The sequence below is a fragment of the Miscanthus floridulus genome, chromosome 1 (assembly GCF_019320115.1).
Source record: "Miscanthus floridulus cultivar M001 chromosome 1, ASM1932011v1, whole genome shotgun sequence".
NCBI lineage: Eukaryota > Viridiplantae > Streptophyta > Magnoliopsida > Poales > Poaceae > Miscanthus > Miscanthus floridulus.
In genome coordinates, this window is record NC_089580.1 from 55,471,284 (window position 1) to 55,492,302 (window position 21,019).

Sequence of the window (21,019 nt, forward strand, 5' to 3'; positions counted from 1 at the left end):
ATCACCCGACGGAGCTTGTGGGTGACCAAACTCAAGTTGTGAGCGGCTTTGGGTGATTCGCCGCGACGGAGTGTCGAAGAATCAACCCGTAGAGAGCACTTGATCCTTGCGCGGATCAAGGGGGAGCTACACCCTTGCGCGGGTGCTCCAACGAGGACTAGTGGGGAGTGACGACTCTCCGATATCTCGGCAAAACATCGCCGCGTTCCTCTCTCTTCATTTACTTTGAGTATTTACTTTGAGCAATTCAATACTTGTCTTTACATTCATAGAATTGCCATGCTAGAGTAAGTTTGGAACATAGGTTGCAAGTCCGTTGTGCGTTAGTTTGATAGAAACACTTTTCTAGGCACAAGGGATTAATTGGGCTATCCGTAGGATTTGATTATTGTAGAAAAATTTAGAATTAGCCCAATTCACCCCCCCCCCTCTTGGACATCTTGATCCTTTCAGTTGAAAAATCGGGACTAAAGGGGTTTCCTAACTGGAAGTACAGCTTGTTTCTATACTAGTGGTACGTATACGTACGTAAAATGATGCGTCGAATTAAAGTGGTTTGGTTTTTGTTGGAGGGAACTACTAGCTAGGGAATTGAAGCATGCATGCATATGTATGATGGCTTCCTTTTATAGTTCGTTACCCCATATGTAATGTGTTGTCTGAAAAAGTACAGTAACACAACTAAGGACCACTACCGGAAATAGCAGATTTGCCGAGTGCAAACGTATTTTGTTCTCAGTTGAAGCCAAGCTACGTTACGTTGTTTTTAAATTTTAACTGTCGTTGATCACCGCGGTCCATATTTGAGTTCAATGCAATTTCCAAAGTTTGAAGTCGATGCAATTGTTCTAACGAAAGCTTATATATATGAACTAAAATTATAAGGTGCCTAGTGAGCTAGACCATGTCATATGAACATCCATAACTACTCTGGTCCGACCGTGAAACATTGGTTTAATTTCCGCCTTTCACTACGAACGAGTCCCACGGAAATGGTTCAGATAGATACTCATGCATTGCCATGTTGTTTGGGTCAAAAATTGTGAATTCTCAGTCGATCTCGGCTACTGGTTGGACCGGTTCATTCGTGAATGTTTTGTACCTTTGAACGGTTCGGGTCGTATATAGTGATGAGTCCCCGCGGACTGATGATATTGATCCATCAATACAAGTTTATATATTATATGCGGCGGGCTTATAAGTTATATATATGCTGCTCTGATTTAAATTATTTATATTATTGTGGTATATATGTACGTAGCTTCCTAGAACATAGACTCTGGTTTTGTCTCCTTTATGTGAGTATATAAGCGTAAAGTGTGAGCACCATTTCTTAGTTTTGGACATTGAGGTCTTTTTTTAGACGAAAGAAGTATTATATTAGATTATAGTTAGATACATCATTACGTTACAAACACTCTGTAATACACTATATGTCCAGAAACTGATTTTCATCTAAATTGTACCCACATTGTGCATAGCTCCAAATCTCAAATCCAAACCTGCATAACGCTTCGATGGTTGTATAGGCAAACACTAGTCAAAAAGACTGAGAACAGATGCCCAACGAACGACGGCCAACGTTCCTGCAGGCGAACTTAGAAGGTTCTTCTTTCTTGTGTATTCGTTGTTCTTCCTTCTGCCACCGAAAAATGAGGAAGACTGATCTGAAACTTATTCTCCCTAGTCCTTCATCATGGCCAGATCTAACCACAATAAAACGGAGAAGAGACCGGAGAAAATTATTCTATGGCGGCGACATCATCTCCGCCTTGATGTCACTGTTTGGAAAGAAAAGTCTCCATGTTGTCATGCCTAGGAAGTTGTTGACACCGTAGTTGTCGCCCTCATCTTCAACAGAGCTGCCATGGAGAAAACGAATCCATCATGTCTCCTCGCCGTCGTTGAAGAGGAGGAGATAAATCCCCAATACCAAGAAATTTTATAGATTCTGGACCACGGGAACTCTTTCTTTTAATCTGTATCTTTTTACCAGTAATAGGAATTGGTATTTATCCAGATTTAGTTCTCTCTCTATCCGTTGATAGGGTAGAGGTTCTATTATCCAATTATTATACTAAATAGGATTTTCTTTTTTAACCAGTCCGCTCTATATTCCAGAGTGGAAAAATAAAAAATTCAGAAAAAAGTAAAAAAGTCAACTTGGTATGAAGAGACTCTAACCCTAAGGACTCGATCTAATAGAAAAACTTATTAAAAAACAATGGTTCGCCCACTTCCTTCGGCCTCTAGCGAGATACTGGAGGGGAAGCGAGGGGGACCAGCGGTGATGGAGGCGTGGGGGGGGAGGCTAGAGGTGGCTCAGTTTTGGACATTGAGATCTAACCATAGTTTTGGACATTGATTTCATCAAACTATACATGTTACAAATACGGACATGTTTATGAATTTAATATTGAAACGAGAAAATCTTTTTCCTAGGATTTTCGTCTGTTGCCTAGCCCACTTATCAGCCTAATCACCGCCTTGCCTTTTTTCAATGTCCGTCAACCCAGCCTCCCGCTCGCCCTTTCTTCTTCGGTTCTTCCATTGGCACACTCCTAGAGCTGCGGTCGGATAAGCACAACATGCCCAACCAATGCAGCCTCTCATGTCTTACTATTAGGGTGTGTTAGGGTTGAACTGGGTTAGTTGGATCAGGCCCTTTTTTAGAGGTGTTTGGTTTGGATTCCAAATTAAGGGTTGAGTTCATCCCAGTAGGGAAAATGCCCTTAATATGCGGGTTCGTCTGATTCCTCCAAAATGGAGAAACCGATCCAACCCACTTCGTTTTCCTCAAACATATGGGTAGGTGCTTTAGGCCTGAGCTACGAGGTCGAGGTCGAGGCAGAGTTCCGGAGGCGATAGCGGTCGGAGTTCGGCGGCAAGGTCGGGCGGAGCTCCGGTGGCGAGGGCGCAGCGGATCACCCCAGGCGGTGTATGGGAGCGAGCTCATGGTGGAGCGGCGACGGTGGTGCTCGGAGCCATAGTGTCGGGGATGAAGCAGGCAGCACGTCATCTGGGCGGAGCGGTATCGGGCGAGGAGCCGGCGGCTTTTGTGTGATTGCGTCGGGAGAGAAGAAAGGTAGGGGAAGAAGGAAGAGAAAGAGAAAGGCAGGGCCCACATGCCAGAATCCGCAACCCACATCCATTTGCCTTCAAACCAAATAGAAATCTAGGATAACTCCATCCCTCTAACCAAACATGAGATGGATACAACCTAACCCAAAAAGGTGAGGTGAAACCAACCCATTCCACTTGGTTCCAAACCAAACAATGAAAAACAAGGCGTGTTTCCGCGCTCGCCTAGGCACGCCTAGGCGCAAGGTGAAGCCTTCCCACGGGGCCTAGGGGTGAGGCGCACCTCTAGGCGTTGGGCGCGCCTCCGCGGCGCCTGGGCGGCGAGTAGGCGGCGCCCAGGCGGCGGGAGTGCGAGCGTGTTTTGGCGGGCGGGAGCAGGCGGGAGCGCACGCGCGAGAAGCCAGGTACGCGGGAAAGGAAGCGCCCGCACAGGAAGAAAAGAGCACGAGTGGTAGAGAGGATTAGAGAGAGATACACACAGTGAGAGAGTCAAGACCCGAGCTCGCTCGCCGGCCCCTTGCCTCCGACCCCTTGCCTCCGACCCCATCCACCCCGTCCGCCGGCCCCGTCTGCCTCGTCCGCTGGCCCGCCGTCGCCCCTGGAGCTCCCGTGTGGCCCCTCCTCGCCGGGCCGCCACCGGTGGTGACCTTCTCGCTACCCCTAGTCCCACCGCTCGGGAACCCCAAGGTAAGGTGAGGCCGTGAGGTCCGCCCGCCCCCTGCTCCTCTCTCCTCTGCTCGGCTGTGCTCGTAGTTAGTTAACTGGGTTGCAGCCCTGCTGGGCGTCCGCTCAAGTCTCAGCTTGAGGCTCTACCAACTGAGCTATTGCTTCAACACAGCCAAGTTTTTTCATAAACTAGAGCACTGATGTTGTTTTACTTGTATATTCTGTATAAATGACGAGAGTGTTTAGCTGAACTTGGTGTGCTACCATGACCTGGTTATCAATCTTAGGAGTACAAGTTATCTTCTAAACTGCTGGATTAGAGAGTTTTCATGAGAAGGGGAATGAAATACTCAGTGGCTTTTTATCAGTGGCTTTTTATCTAAATTTATAAGTAGTGCTGCAGGACTAATTTCGCATGCCTCTGCTGCTCTTCATGTAGAATGTCGGTCCAACAATGTGCTCCTCAAACTGAAACTGGTGTTACATCTCGGGAGGAGATGAATGTCCTGAAAAGGAATTCAGATGATGTTGGATGGAAGTATGGGTTTCTAGTGGATGCAAACAACAAGGACAAGGTGGAGTGCAAATTCTGTGGTCATCGGAGCCAAGGAGGGGTCCATCGGTTGAAGGAACATGTGGCCAATGTTGGAACAAATACGAAGAAATGCAGGAAGAGCACACAGGAGGCTAAAGACAAGTGCAAGAAATCACTAGAAGATTCAAAAAGGAAGAGGAAGGAGCAGGTTGTTCGTGAACTAGAGCTTAGAGAAGACGTGAATGTTTCTCGGGTTGGAACAGAGGATGATGAAGTGGACTTGTGTTGGAAGTTCAGAGCCTCACAAATTAGGACCCATTGATAAGTGGACACGTGCTATTGATCCTAAAGCAACAAAATCTGAGTCTTTGAAGCAACAGAAGCTGAACAAGGAACTTTGGAAACAAAGAACACATGAGGTGCATAAATATATTGCAAGATGGGCATATACACATGGTAATTTCATATTATGCATTTCTGTTTTACATTTCAAATTTGAATACATGCCTGAACTACACACTAATTAGTTAATTACACTTTTTTGTATCATATGTAGCCATACCATTCAATGCTTGTGACAATGATGAGTTCAAGCAAATGTGTGAAGCAATTGGACAGTTTGGTTCTGGACTTGAACCTCCATCTCTACGTGATCTGCGAGAGAGTTTTCTAGATGAAGAATATGCAAGAACCAAGAGTTTGCTACAAGAACGTGAGGCTGAGAAGGTGAAGAATGGGTGCTCTGTCATGACTGATGCTTGGTCAGATAGAAAGAGGAGAAGTATAATGAACCTGTGCACTAACTGTGCTGATGGATCTAGTTTTGTCAGCTCAAAAGAGATGTCAGATGTGTCACACACAAGTGAAGTCATATTTGAACTAGTGGACAAAGCAATTGAAGACATTGGTCCGGATGATGTGGTGCAAGTAGTGACTAGACAATGCTTCTAACAACATGGGAGCAAAGAAGCTATTGCTTGAGAAGAGACCAAACATCTTTTGGACCTCTTGTGCAACTCACACAATCAATTTGATGCTCCAAGAAATTGGCAACATGCCACGGTTCAAGAAGGTGATTGACCAAGCAAAGGCATTAACCATATTTGTCTATGGGCACACAAGAACATTGGAGTGCTTGAGACACTTCACAGAGGGGAGAGAGATAATAAGGCCAGGAGTGACTAGGTTTGCTTCATCTTTTCTCACTTTGAACAACATACTAGAGAAGAAGGACCAACTAAGAAAGATGGTGGTTCATAATAGGTGGGACACATTGAAGGATGTGAAGTCAAAAAAAGGGAAAAAATGCAACAGCAACAATATTGAGTCCAACCTTTTGGAAGGATGTGAAGCTGTGTTTGAGTGTTTTTGAGCCATTGGTCAAAGTTCTTCGTTTGGTTGATGGGGATGTGAAGCCATCAATGGGTTTCATATATAGAGAACTACTGAAGGCAAAGAGAGAATCAAGGAAGCCTATGGCAATGTTCAGTCCCGCTACAACGAAGTTATTGCTATTATTGACAAGAAGATGAAAGGAAGACTTGATTCTCCATTGCATTTGACTGCCTATCTGCTGAATCCATACTACAGCTATGGCAACCCATCAATCTTTGATGATGCCACAATAACAGTAGGTTTTATGAGCTGTGTAGAGATTTTTTATCATCATGATGAGGACAAGCAAGATCAGGCTGTCAACACTGAACTACAGAAGTTTCAAAATAGAGAAGAACCATTTAACAAGAAGCTTGCAAAGACTTGTGAAAAATTTGAGTACAACCTAGGTAACTCATATTACATGGCTGTTATAGAGTTGCTGCTATCATTATCATTATCTAGTGCTATTACATGGCTGTTATATAGTTTCTGCTCATTTATTTCAGCATCTTGGTGGCGGCTGTATGGAACTGAAACGCCCGCTTTACAGAAGTTGGCAACAAGGATCCTATCTCTGACATCAAGCTCTTCTGGTTGTGAAAGAAATTGGAGTACATTTGAAATGGTTAGTCCCTATCTACTGTCCTAGATTTCAGCAGTAAACTTACAGGAATGAAAATAGTTATATGCTCTCATGTTTAATTTGTAGATACACACTAAGAAGAGAAATAGGCTTACTACAACCCGGCTCAACAAATTGGTCTTTATTCAATTCAACTCCAAGTTGATTAATAAGAAAGAAAGGATAGCGTCAAAGAAAACCACTGATGTTCTCTTGTCTAGTGAGACAACTGAAGCTCAAGGTTTTCTGTATGAGGATGGAGATGATTGTGCAATAGTTGTCTATAGAGATGAGGAAGATGAGGAGATGGAAGGTACAGGGATACCTTGGTCTGTTATTGGAGAAGCAGTAGGAGCAGACCAACAACTTGAGCTGCTGTAGAAGTGCAAGAGTGAGGCAGCTTTATGAAGGAGAAGAATTTGACTCCGAAGAAGAAGAGTTTGATGAAGATGAGGATGAATATATGGAACCCTATTGAAGAAGATATGGCAGTGGGGCTTTATCATGTCATGTTTATCTTTTAATTGTATCTTTAACTTATGAACTTGAAACTCCTACAGTCTGTGTGCCTGTGTTCTGTATTTTAAGAACTGAATTATGTGTTGTTCTGTACCATTTAATTTTCCTTGCTGCTACTGTTATCCCTACATGTTTGTGGTTTCAAATGGCTATCATTTGCTGCTGATAATGTCTGATGGATAGGAAAGGGCTAAGATCATTGAGATAAGTACCTAACCCTACTCTTTCCTATTTTTGTATAACTTGTATTGTTCATATGGTCTGCTGTCCATTTATATTTAACTACTGATATGGTTTGTTCTCCACTTGTATTGCTGCAGGACATCACATTTGTATTGTATCAACTATCAACTATGAACTAAGCATGAACATCGCTTTTCTATCAACTAAGATATGTCTATTGGACCTTTTCTCTTTTTATAAAATTCACTCGGCTACTATATTTATATAATTTATTTAGCTATATATGCTGAGATAAAAAAAATGTCAAAACGCCTAGAAAACGGGCTGCCTAGGCGTTAGGCGCTAGGCGATGAGTCACCGTCTAAAAACCGCCTGCCGCCTAAAAAAACATTGAAACCAAACACATGCTAACTGAGCTGCGAGCTCCATGGGCCAACTAGTCTCTCTGGGTCGCGCGCAGATGACATGATGGCATTAACGGTAGGCACTTCACTTGAGAGAGGGTTTTAGATGTATTCTTTTTCTATCGTAGTCCTACGAGGATAAACATGCATGCTCTATTAGAGCCTGCAATTATTAATAGTAAGGAAAAGAAACAGAGACAACGAAATATCATCTTTTTCAATAAAGACATTAAATATTTGGAGAAAGAATACAATCATAGGTGCAATTGGGACCTTTATATATTATTGTAAGCCTAAAATCTAAGTTGTTGCCTTGTATCACCAAGCTAATAACTGACGGTGCAACAACTTGCTGATTGCAAGTCGATCTATGTCAGAGGTTGCTTTATTCTCGCAAATTGTCTGTTCTAACTAAACCAAATATCTTATCGTCAGCGATGTTCTGCGTGTCTTTGGCTTGATATTTTACACAACTTCCTTTTCTTTTGCAGAAGAAGGCCGTAGCAACCTCACATTGTTCCCAGCCCAACACGATCGAGTATGACTTGGCCTTAGAATGGATGCTTCTTCGGGAAAGGCAAGACCAAAGTTTCAGAATACTTCACAAGGTAGACAGTTCTGTTAAAGATTTGTATCAGGAATAAAAAGCACTGATCAGGACGATTGCTGCATCAGAAGCTAAAATCAGCAGAATTCCTCAACAACGCGGGGCATGTTGGGTTGCAAGGGATTAATTCCCCAAGTGGAACCAATCCAGGGTGGGATTGAGCCATGGGTATCTGCTTTCCATGCAGAGTAAATGCGCAGCCAATCTTATCTTACAGGGGAATGCAGACCAGGCCTCCCATGCATGCCATCTTGTAGATTTCAGGCAGGATTTGGTTCCACGACTCACTCTAGAGAAGTGGCTTGATTCCAGGCGGCGGTGAGGGGGCTTCACAGGGAGCTGGTGGAGAAGTGGTCTAACTGAACACGCCGGGAGAAGTGGGCTAACTGAACTCGCATTTTAGGGAGGAAACCCAAAACCAAGGTGGAAAAACAAGGGTTCAGCAGAGCGGAATAGGACTCCCCACAGTGGCACTAGCATGGCCGTGATTGCTGAACGCAGAATATCCCCTAATTAGGGCCGATCCCCAGCTAGAGCAGCGGATCAAGCTGGGGAGGGAGTTCCCCGATCCCGCAAACCCCGCGCGTGCGAGATCTCAATTCCAGCAGCAACGGCCTGGATCCCGCCGTCCCGAACCCACGGGCGCCAAGCCAGGGACGAGGGGGGTAAAAAAAGCAAAGCGAGCAGAGCGAAGAAGCATGTGTACGATACGATCGAGATCGCGCGAGCGCTCACCGCCCAAGCCCGAAGAGACTCATCCCTCCTCCTCCGCCTGCCCTCGTTCGATCAGGCGCGCGGCGGAGCAGTGGCGGAGAGTGGAGACGGCGACGGCTGGACCTGCTGCTGCTGCTGCTGCTGCTTTTGGCGAACGCAGCGAGGGACTGCGAGGAGCCGAGAGGACGGAGCCCGAGGTGGGAGGGCTGGGTTGCTCCTGACGAGAGCGATTTTTTTTTTAATTTTAACCCTTTTTTAATATAATTTTAAATCTAACATTGATGATTTTTTAAAAAAAAACTAACACTTTTAGCCGCGCCTATTGCCCTGACGCGGTCAAATGCCTATGCCGCGTCATGAATGGTGGCGTGGTACAGGGCTGACGTGGCGTGGGGCGGCCGGGGGGCCGCTGACGTGGCCGGTCCTGCCGCGCCACCCATCATGGCGCGGCAGTGCCGCGCCGTGTTGCGTGGCGCGGCTGGACCAAAGATACCGCACGAGCACCCACACCTGCCGCTGCGCCCGCCGCCGGCCCGGACTACCTGGATGGCAGAATCGAAACGCGTCGCGCCAGTATATTGTTGAGTTTTTTCACGGCCGAATAGAGAATTTGATAAGCCAATGATTAGTTTTTTGTCTTTCATAATACTGTTACGCACCATTTTAACTAATCAATTACGAAAAATTGCCACCGGTGTCTAGATACGCCGGGACTGCCGGTTCCCGAACGCAGGGTACTTAATCTCGCCGGCAGTGCTGCGGCGACTCAACGAAACGAATAAGAAGCAAGTTGACAAGATGTCACATAATATATTCATTGTTTTGACATAAGTTTGACATAAAATAACCAAATAAACCAATAAGATTCGGATGTCACTATTTGATTGACCAAAACAAACTAATACCCAGGACTGTAAGGATCCCTCGAACACCTCTGTCTCTTCGGATTTGTTGGCAACACATTGGGAGTGTAGCCAACGTCGGTATGGTCACGTCGACGGTGCGTACGGCTCGTACCCTGCAGGTATATGATACGCACGATTACTTATAATTCTTTATGATCGTTAGTTTATGGAGCCTACGTACTGAAACAAACTATCTTTGTTAGTACCTGTGAGGCTCCTTGGGTGCCAAACGGGGCATCACCTAGCTGAGACATGCCGATCTCGTCCTGCGGTCATTCGTCCCACTGGCCGTGCTGTCCTTGGAAGCCCGGGGGTTCATCGTCGTCGTCATCGTCGTCCTCCTCATCCTCGGCTGCAGGGTCCTTCCCAGCGCTAAGATGTGGTGGTGTACGCACCGTGGAAGTGGCACCCTGCGTCATCGTCTGAGAAGAGCCGGCTGGTGTCCTCAAAGAGGCTGAAGACGTGCCACCCGACCACCCGGGGAGTGGCGGTTACTCATAAGGGGTGTCCATACAGCTCAACTTCTGAGCTAGCTTCCTGCAGCTCTTCTTCACCTTCTGCATAAATAGACGTTAAAGTTAGTTCATTAGCCAAACGCATATACAATAAAGAAATATTTTCGAAACGGACAGGTTTATATTTACCTCCACAAAAGCCGCGAGAATGTCTGGCCCTTGCCCTCTAGACTCATGAAGCCAGAACGCTGCTTCGTTAGACAGCCTTGACAATTGTGTCACCTGGGTACAGAAACGCGGTAGGACAGTTTTAGTATACATACTTAATACCAAAAGGATAACAAATTGTACCATTCAAGTATCTTACCACGTATCTTTGAAGCGGGGCTCTCTGTAGCTGTGTGTCCTCCCTAGTGGTGACGTCGTACATATCTTCGATGACATCTTTCTCCGAGTCCTCGTCAATCGCCACATCAGTGTACGGGGGCTTGATATATGTCCTCGTAGACCTATGAAGCCACCGCAGGTACTAGTCGAAGGTGTGCTGGTCGTGTGGAGAACCCTCAAGGACCGCATGTGGTACCCTGGTCTGCCACAAATAGATGTACAAGCTGTGTGTCACGCGCCAATCCTTGGTCTTATACCTCTTCCTGCGATCAAACCTACAACAAAACGATGTTAGTTGTACCAAACACACCTCTAATTGTAGCATTGTTATTAATCGATAACGCACCCGTGCAATTCTTGATTGGTGGAGTACAGCGGTGGTGGGCACCATGTCATTCTTCCGAACTGTCTGCAGACCCGGATGGGCAAGTGAATCTCGACCACATGGAAGAAAATAAGAGGGATGTCGCAGCGGTACTCGTGTGACTCGTCCCTAGTGATAGGACTCAGATAGTCCTGGAGCTCCGGAGAATCCCAAGAACACCAAAACATCTGAAAATTCGTAATTGTGTTAGGTTGTGATATAGTGTACATCGAAGAAGACACTGCTACGATAGTATAGAGAGCATAACCTGGTGCTGTGTCAGGACGTCGAGACCGTCCGTATACTCCATGTACTTACGCCACGCATTCTCTCTAACTAGCTATGCTTCGGTCCAGATATACAGAGCTGTAGGGAGTGTATCATGCCCGTTCCATTGCTGCATTGAATACGATAGCTGTGAAATGATTGGGCTCGCTCGTTAGAGGTGGCGTGGGCCGACGCAGCGAGGCGCGGCGGGAGCGCCGTCGAATGGAGGGGACTGAACGGCGGATGGAGGCCGCCTAGCTGGCATCCATCATCCCCCAGGCCCTCGAGTCAGATCAAGATCCACTACTCCTGCAGTCCTACGTCGCTGTTGCAGCTCGCCACCGCGTGAGTCACGGCTCCTGCCACGTGCTCTATGCTCTCTAGGCTCCCTCCTCCCACTGTAGCACACTCGTGCACGGGTGCACCATGAACATGGACCATTACCTTTTTTTTCCAACCCCCTTCCGCGCCTCCCAATTACTATCGCTCTCTGATGCCTTCAATCCTCATGTACGAAACTTTTGGCCTGATGGTCAAATAATATGCACCGGATGCCCAACCTATTTGGTTGTATACTCAAGGGCATATTGTTTCAAAAAAAATATACTCAAGGGCATGTGTTGGTTGCACTGGGGCAACTTGCCACTGCCAAAAAAGTCCGGCAACTTTGGCCGCTGCTCGGTTGTCGTGTAAATTTGAGCCGCCAGCTCCCGTGGCTTGTCGTTTTGTCCGTAACGAAGGTGAGACATGCGGCGGTCATTCTTCCCTGCCACACAATTGTGGCGCTGCTGAAATGACGTGGCTAGCCATGGCGTGTAACCAAACACGTCATCAATCTTATCTTGATCCATTGTATTATATTCTAGACACATATATAGACACTAGTATTTCTGTCTAATGAATAGAAATGGGGTTAATCTCGGATCGAAAAAAATACTTCTAGATACATGTAAAGATATCTATGTATACTCTAAATATCACCCGCGACTATAGTAACAGTGTTGCAAAAAACAATAATTTTATGGTCGGATATGAAGTCATAGGCCAAAAAAAACAATAGAACCACATTTGTCATAGCTCAATCTATAAGGAATTTTGTATATATCTTGGAACGGAATATTCCTATATCAAAGTATTCCAAGGTTGTATGGTTGAGCTGTTTTTTCTATTATAATAGATAAAGAAAATCAAGTTTTTATTCTAATCATATAATAAAATTCAGAAGCTTAGAGCTACTCCTCCGTACTGTAGTATAGTGTATTATAGCTTTTAAATTTTTTACTGAAATATAAAGCACTCTATGTGGTGCCCATACTCAAGTCTAGCAAAGTTTTTAAAAAAAAGGAAACCATAATTTGATGATAAAGGCCCCGTTCGCTTCGCTGAAAAAATAAGCCGAAACATTGTTCCGCCTGATTTGTTGTGAGAGAAAAACACTGTTCCAGCTGAAAAAACAAGCTGAAAAGTACGGATTATAAGAGAAACGAACAGGGCCAAACTCCTTAACCAGGTTTAATGCATGGGTACAATGCGTCATTGAGTGTTCGTTTAATAAGTTATCTTAAATGTTTTAGAATGCATTGTGCTATATAACGGGTGGGTATATATGTCGTATTAAATGTTTTGGAATACACTACCTTATAAAACAGAGGGAGTAAGTGTATTCGCTTCTGCAATGCTATTTCTGGTCCCCTACTGCCCTCTACCTCTTTACTCTCTCTCTCTCTCACTTAGTCATTGCTTTCACCAAGTGCTACTACGTAGGCACCGTTGGTTGGCTCTTTGCCTTGCCTGAGCACGGGCAAGCCCTTGAAGATGTGACGTAATTATGGAGCACTTTATTCGCTTCAACGCTCTCCTCAGAGGCTACCTCAATCAGGCGAGGGCATCTTTGTCTCTGCAAGCATACCTAACGTCCTGCGAGATTACCACCAAGTGATATGACATGGTTGCCGAACGCAGACGCGAAAGTTGGGGCGGTACGCGAGGGTGAAGCATAGGTAAGCCCTCAGACCTCCGGACGGCAAGGCCTCCGAGGAGCTTGTAGCGGAGGGACTCAGCCTGCGCGATGGCGCAGAGGCCGCGGTTGACGACCTTCTCGGCGTAGAGCTTGACGCCGTTCTCGGGGAAGTTGAACCTCTTTTGGAAGACGGAGGTGAGCTCCCTGATCCTACGTCCCTTCTCGCCAAGCACATTCTGCGTGCGCGTGGCGTGGATGATGATCTCCGTGCGCATCGGCGTGACGCGCACCTCCACGCCGAAGTAGCCGTCCTCCGCCAGCTCCCGCATCAGCATCTCGTTGAGCTCGGCGTAGAACACACCGTCGCTGACGAACTACGCACACGAGCACCGCGGTCGGTCAGATCCATCGACGCAGAGGGGAGACGGGAGGGTAGCGCAACAGTTAGGAGGAGCTCGCGTACCTTCTTTTTCTTGCTGAACTGGGTCGCCATGGTTGACGGAGGAAGATGGGGAGCTCGCTCCGGCGGCGGCGGCGAGCGGGCGAGAGCGCTAGGGTTTTGGGCAAGTGGTCGGGAGGGGAGTGGCGGCGCGAGAGGAGGCGGCGAAGGGGGAGGATGTCATTTATAGGTGGGCGCGGGGGTAGGGTTTGGATGCGCCTTCTGGCTGGGAGAGGCAAGCGGAGAGCGGTAGGCTTTGAGGCCCATTTGCGGATAATGGGTCTGACTGCGTGCCTTGCACCTTGAGGCCCATCATTGTAAGGCCCATCATTGTGAATTTTAGCCCAATTAGCGGGTTCCTTATGAATCCTGACAAGTGGGATCCGGATGAAACTAATTGCGACAACCCTTTCGTCGAATTTTGAAAGGGATCGGGAGGAAAAATAACATTTGGGGAATTATCAAACGTCTCGCTCGTTGGTGAGTCGCCGTCTGCCCAGTACCCACCATCCCCACCAACGGCCGGACGCCGCGGCGGAGCGGAGCAGAGCAGAGCGAGCCCCCATGGCGTCGAAGCAGATGGAGGAGATCCAGCGGAAGCTATCCCTGCTGGAGTACCCGCGGTCGAACGCCCCCGCGCAATCCCTCCTCTTCGCCGGCGTCGAGCGCTACCGCCTCCTCGAGTGGCTCTTCTTCCGGTACGCGCCCGCTCACCCGCGCCGCATTTCCTTTCCTCTCCGCTCGTCTGGGAGCTGTGATCTCTCTGCTGGGTTTGGGCTTCGATTTCGGGATTCGGGCCGGGAACTGACGGTCTGCTCGTTTGGTGTGTGCGTTCCGGAGGCTCCTAGGCGACAGATCGCCCTTCACGCAGCAGAACTGGCAGGGGGATAGCCTGGACCGCGACGAGGAGAACAACAGGATTCAACGTAAGGTTTTGGTTTCATCATTAGGCTAAAATGCTTTCCATTCCTGGGATCGCGCGTGGTGCTGATCTCGCGGTGGCGTGTGGTTCTGCAGACCTGGCGGAGATAGCTAACTTCCTGGGCATCACACCTTCGGTGGACACCGAGGCGATTCAGGTGATAGAAATGGCTGGCCTGTGTGTGTTATGTGTTACATTTGCTGGATTTTATGGTGCTATAGTCATGCAAGATGCCAAGATGTCAAGCACAGCACAATGGCAATTGCAAACTGAGATGTATGGTGTGTCATCTTTCATCGGTTCATAACGGTCGTTGTTGCAGGGTCGAGGTAGCTATGAGGAGCGGGTGGAACTGCTCCATCTTATTGTCGACCTCGTGGAAGCTAGTTGCTACGCTGACAATCCAGAATGGAGGTTGGGTTTACACACAATTATTTGTATCTGAAATAAAATGTACCTACTATGTTGATTATACAATAGATATTATACATAAAACTTGTGCAGCTTGTGATAAAACTTTCTTCCAAAATCGTAATGTATGATGCCAAATGAAATCTGTTTACACAGAAAAGTATTGTGTTAATTTGCATATGAGGTGGGTACCTAACATAAAGTACTGAGAACAATTTGTACTGTTGTAGTGTTGATAAGCAATTGGAGAAGGATGTGCAACTCGTAGATTCTATTGCTGAGAAACAAGCCCAAATTTTTTCAGAGGAGTGCAAACTTTTCCCTGCAGATGTCCAAATACAATCAATTTACCCCTTGTAAGTACTTCCAATTTAAATCCATGCCAAATGTACTGTCTAGCTGCTCCATGTGCCTGCAGAATTGCTCCAATGGTCTGAATCTTTGTGGACGCCCTGTGATCCTCAAATAACGAAATTGTTCAAATCACCTCAAATTTTCTAATATGAATTCAATTCGGGTTTCGTAGGCCTGATATCGCTGAATTAGAGTTGAAGCTCTCGGAGTATACCAAAAAGATGTCCAATCTGCAGCAAATGGTTCAGGAATTAGCATCGAAGGTATAATAGAATATACAACTGTACATATGTTTCAAGTTCAGGAATTAATGCTGGTTTATGTTTGAATGGAAACTTGGAGAAACTTTTTCTGCACTAGCTTCACAGTTTTCTTCCTTTTGAATTTTATAAAGGTTGAGCATTAATTATCAAAGGCAGAGCTAATTGTGACCTCTTGTCCGTTTCTTCACACCCCAACCTGCATGCTAAAGTTTTTTTTTTTGATATTTTCACAGTTGTATGTTATCTTTCAGAGCATGCAACCATTTAGCTTAATTTTTATAATGAATTACTTTCTGATACAATACATTCTGATTTTTTCTGTGTATATGATGCTGTTTGTTGTTCTTCCCTTAGTAGTCAGTATCATGCTATTTTAAGTTAACTGTGTAGTTGCTTGTGACAGTATGATTATAATCCAAATGAAGACTATGCCGAGACAGAGTTGAAGTTGAGGGAACACTTGAAATCATTTTTGGAAACGGTTGAATCCTTCAACACAATATATACTAAGGTGAATATCTTATGCAGCAATTCCTATTTTCCCCATATCTTGTTTATATACACTGGATATGTATAATATTTTCTGTTGGTGATTATTAATTTTAAGTGCTGAATATCTGTATAATAAAGGTGATTTGAATTACCATGATATAGGAAATCCATCCTTGGACCCACATGATGGAAGTGCCACAATTGCATGGCTTCGGTCCAGCTGCTAACCGCCTCTTGGAGGCATACAATACCCTTTTAAAGGTAATTTTGGAATGTCCACTTCACTAATTGGTCATGTTGTTCATTTCTTGGTACTTTACTATCACTGACCTGCATACTGTGACATGGTTAGCCGATGGACAGTGTAACCAACAGGAATAAAACAGAATGTGTTTCTGCTGGAAATTGAGAACTAATTTGACCTGCTTTGAATAACTACAGCTCCTGTGCAGTTAGTGAGCATTGAGCACCATATCTCTACAATACTATATCTCTTGAAATGCCCTGCCTTGGAATTGTATGACCTCGTGTAATTCTGCTCCATCTTGACAATACCGTATCTCTTTACCGTTAGTGGGCATCTTCTCAGGATCTTTCATTCCATGCTCTCTCCAATTAGATAGCGCACTGTGTTGTGTCTTTTGGGTGCCTGTTTCTAACCCACAGAACATGCCTTTTGACCTAGTTATTTATCTGTGACTTTTCAGTTCCTGGGAAATCTGAGGAGTCTCCGAGATTCATACACTGCAATGGCTGCTGGTTCACTGTCGGCTTCTAATGAGCCTTCATCTGTGACCAAGATTATTTCAGACTGCGAATCTGCACTGACCTTCTTGAATCACAGCCTTTCCATCCTTTCCACTTCTGTGGCACGTGAGCAGGGGGAAACACTATGAGTATACAGTATTTGGATACCAAGATATAGTTTCGAGGAATTTATGTATGTAACCTTGCAGTGATTCAGTTGTTTGCTTCCTATTAAAAAAATCAGTCATTTGCATTTTAGTTTCTTCTGATGCATACACCCTCCATTCCAAATCATAACTAGTTCTGCCTTTTCTAGATACATTGTTTTTACTATGCATCTATAGGCTATGTCTAGATACATAATAAAAGTTATTTATCTAGAAAAAAACAAAAATGACTTATAGTTTGAAACGGAGGGACTAGTAAAGCTTTTGACCTCTTGCGAGTCTAGTTTGTAACACTTACTAAACATCATCCTTGATAAGTTGTATCTAGAGTTCTTCTCGAGTTTGTGCCGTTTCTGTATATGTATGTGCTTTTATCCTTGATAAGTTCTCTTGTTGATCGAATATTCTGGATTTAAAGAGAATTCCATATATTATATTTCTAGTGAAATTCACTTTGTCTAGGAACACTCCGAAACATAATATTGCAGTTGTTCAAGATTTTAAGGCCGCTTATATGTGGCTCACAGGCTTAGCAAATACAGTCCGACGTTTCAAGCAGTTTGGTTTACAGTTTTCACCTAAATGTGACACGCACTAGTCTAGCCAAATTTTGGCAAATTTTGGTCACCAGACTATGGTTTTGATCAACTTAGGCCACCAAAATGATTTAAGATGGCCAAATGGAAAAACTACCAAGCTAAATTTTGGCATCAAACTCAATGGAATCCCATTTTGGTCAAAGTAGCCAAATTTTGGTTTGTATCCTTGGGTACATATGGGTAACCAACCACACGCACCCGAGCATGTCCCGCCTACGGGGCCATTTGAGGCTTGCACTATTGTTTACGATTATTATGCTTATAATATAGTTATACTCCCTTGGTCCTCAAATAAACCAATTCCTAAAATTCGTGCCAGTCGAATTATCTTAAGTTTGACTAACTTTATATAAATTAGTAATAACATCTATGACATAAAATGAGCATGTTATGAAAATATATTCTATGGTATATCTAATGATACGAGTTTTTCTAGAAATTTGGTCAAAGTTTTAAAAAATAATTTAAGACCACTCTACGAATATATTTATTCACGAACAGAGCGAAGTATTAGAACATCGTCCCCGTCTAGGCACAGATAGAGGAATCCGAAACGGACGCACATTTACACAAGTTTGTCCTTAGACATTACATCGACATCATAGGTTGTACTAACTTTAATCCGGTGAGCGGCTCATGTCTGAGGGCTTACCTATGCTTCACCCTCGCGTACCGCCCCAACTTTCGCGTCTGCGTTCGGCAACCATGTCATATCACTTGATAATCTCGCAGGACGTTAGGTATGCTTGCAGAGACAAAGATGCCCTCACCTGATTGAGGTAGCCTCTGAGGAGAGCGTTGAAGCGAATAAAGTGCTCCACAATGACGTCACATCTTCAAGGGCTTGCCCGTGCTCAGGCAAGGCAAAGAGCCAACCAACGGTGCCTACGTAGTAGCACTTGGTGAAAGCAATGACTAAGTGAGAGAGAGAGAGTAAAGAGGTAGAGGGCAGTAGGGGACCAGAAATAGCATTGCAGAAGCGAACACACTTACTCCCTCTGTTTTACAAGGTAGTGTATTCCAAAACATTTAATATGGCATATATACCCACCCGTTATATAGCACAATGCATTCTAAAACGTTTAAGATAACTTATTAAACGAACACTCAATGATGCATTGTACCCATGCATTAAACCTGGTTAAGGAGTTTGGCCCTGTTCGTTTCTCTTATAATCCGTACTTTTCAGCTTGTTTTTTCAGCCGGAACAGTGTTTTTCTCTCACAACAAATCAGGCGGAACAATGTTTCGGCTTGTTTTTTCAGCGAAGCGAACGGGGCCTTTATCATCAAATTATGGTTTTCTTTTAAAAAAAACTTTGCTAGACTTGAGTATGGGCACCACATAGAGTGCTTTATATTTCAGTAAATATTTTAAAAGCTATAATACACTATACTACAGTACGGAGGAGTAGCTCTAAGCTTCTGGATTTTATTATATGATTAGAATAAAAACTTGATTTTCTTTATCTATTATAATAGAAAAAACAGCTCAACCATACAACCTTGGAATACTTTGATATAGGAATATTCCGTTCCAAGATATATACAAAATTCCTTATAGATTGAGCTATGACAAATGTGGTTCTATTGTTTTTTTTTGGCCTATGACTTCATATCCGACCATAAAATTATTGTTTTTTGCAACACTGTTACTATTGTCGCGGGTGATATTTAGAGTATACATAGATATCTTTACATGTATCTAGAATTATTTTTTTCGATCCGAGATTAACCCCATTTCTATTCATTAGACAGAAATACTAGTGTCTATATATATATGTGCAGAATATAATACAACGGATCAAGATAAGATTGATGACGTGTTTGGTTACACGCCATGGCTAGCCACGCCGTTTCAGCAGCGCTACAATTGCGTGGCGGGAAGAATGACCGCCACATGTCTCACCTTCGTTACGGACAAAACGACAAGCCACGGGAGCTGGCGGCTAAAATTTACACGGCAACCAAGCAGCGGCCAAAGTTGCCGGACTTTTTTGGCGTGGCAAGTTGCCCCATGCAACCAACACATGCCCTTGAGTATATTTTTTTGAAACAATATGCCATTTAGTACACAACCAAATAGGTTGGGCATCCGGTGCATATTATTTGACCATCGGCCAAAAGTTTCGTACATGAGGATTGAGGCATCGGAGAGCGATAGGAATTGGGAGGCACGGAAGGGGGTTGGAAAAAAAGGTAATGGTCCATGTGCACGGTGCACCCGTGCACGAGTGTGCTACAGTGGGATGAGGGATCCTGGAGAGCGTAGAGCACGTGGCAGGAGCCGCGACCCGCGCGGTGGCGAGCTGCGACGCGACGTAGGACTGCAGGAGTAGTGGATCTTGATCTGACCCGGGGCCCGGGGGAGGATGGATGCCAGCCTGGCGGCCTCCATCCGCCGTCCGTCCCCTCCATCCGACGGTGCTCCCGCCGCGCCTCGCTACATCGGCCCATGCCGCCTCTGACGAGCGAGCCCAATCATTTCACATCTGGCTCTCGTCAGGAGCAACTAAAGATGTGCATGCAGCCCGTGGGCCAAAGGCCCGGCCTAAAGCACGGTTATTGGGCCCGACCCGAGCACGGCACGGCCCGAACCCTAATCGGGCCCGTGCCGGCCCAAAGCCCGTAGCAGGCCGAGCTTGGGTTGAGGCCTCGGCCCGCCGGGCGGCACGGCCCGACCTGTTTTACAATGGCCGGCCCGGTGGAGGCTCGGCAGCTGGAGGGGCTATATAAGCCCCCCCGCCCCGGCGGACCCCCACGATCCCCACCTCACTCCGCCCGCAGCCGTTCCCCCTCACTCCGCCTGCGCCCCATAGCCATTCGCCCACCACCCTTGCCTCTGAGCTCTGAAACCCTAACCCTAATCCTCACCTCGCCTCGCCTCTCGCCGCCGGTCGCCGCCCACCGTCGACCACCTCCCAGGCTACCGCTGCCGTCGTCCTGCACTCTAGTGAGGTCTCCACCGCCGGATCTTGGAGATACCTCGCCGAATCCCACCACTGCTGTCTCCTTCATCTTCATCTTCCCCGTCTCCGACGATGATGGTGACCGCCAACACCGGATGTTGAGATCTCCTCTTCTCTGATCTCTCCCCCCTCCTCGTCTCACTTCTTCCTCGCTACCTCTCTGACTAGTTCGACTCTCTGTCTCTCTCTAACCAGATCTTGGGATCTCCTTTTGTCTCCCCCCTCTTCTCCGTCTCGTCTTCGTCTTCTTTTCCATTTCTCCGGCGCCGGGCTCCGTCTCCATGCAGGCAAGTACCTCTAACCCTAACCCTAACCCTAGATCTAGTAGGCAATCACACGAACCCTAATCCATTTCTCGATGTTTTTGGTTCGCAGGTCGCCGGTGTGTAGCTGGTGCCACAGGAGGCGTTGAGGGACGGTGCCGGTTGGGTGGGTGCCATCTGCCATGGCCGGCTCTGAGTCCACTGATGGTGACGATGGTCCAACCATCAACGACGAGCTCAGGGCCACAAGGCAGATCCCCGATGACGAAGACGACATGGAAGATGCTGCTCATCTCTTGTTCGGTAGGAGTGCTGCTCCGACCAACCGAGACGATGCAGCGGCTAGTG

The 21,019-nt window shown here is 46.0% G+C and overlaps 2 protein-coding genes across 3 annotated transcripts; one reads left to right on the forward strand and one right to left on the reverse strand.

Annotated features, from left to right (window-relative positions):
• Window positions 1–11,966: 11,966 nt before the first annotated feature.
• LOC136484333 (small ribosomal subunit protein uS3x-like) lies at window positions 11,967–13,657 on the reverse strand. Its single transcript, XM_066481586.1, has 2 exons — window positions 13,510–13,657; window positions 11,967–13,420 (listed from the first exon to the last, which is right to left on the reverse strand). The coding sequence occupies exons 1-2, from the start codon at window positions 13,537–13,539 to the stop codon at window positions 12,962–12,964; spliced, it is 489 nt and encodes a 162-aa protein (XP_066337683.1). The 5' UTR covers window positions 13,540–13,657; the 3' UTR covers window positions 11,967–12,961.
• Window positions 13,658–13,918: 261 nt separating this feature from the next.
• On the forward strand, window positions 13,919–17,181 carry LOC136521942 (AUGMIN subunit 7-like). Of its 2 annotated transcripts, none has more exons than XM_066515813.1 (9): window positions 13,919–14,183; window positions 14,326–14,411; window positions 14,503–14,564; window positions 14,730–14,821; window positions 15,049–15,174; window positions 15,345–15,435; window positions 15,839–15,946; window positions 16,090–16,188; window positions 16,280–16,601. In XM_066515813.1, exons 1-9 carry the CDS (start codon window positions 14,050–14,052, stop codon window positions 16,334–16,336), a joined length of 855 nt encoding a protein of 284 aa, XP_066371910.1. In that variant the 5' UTR covers window positions 13,919–14,049; the 3' UTR covers window positions 16,337–16,601. The 2 variants fall into 2 exon arrangements, with proteins under 2 accessions (XP_066371910.1, XP_066371856.1); XM_066515759.1 differs by lacking the exon at window positions 16,280–16,601 and adding an exon at window positions 16,635–17,181 and having other exon boundaries at window positions 13,923–14,183.
• Window positions 17,182–21,019: the final 3,838 nt, after the last annotated feature.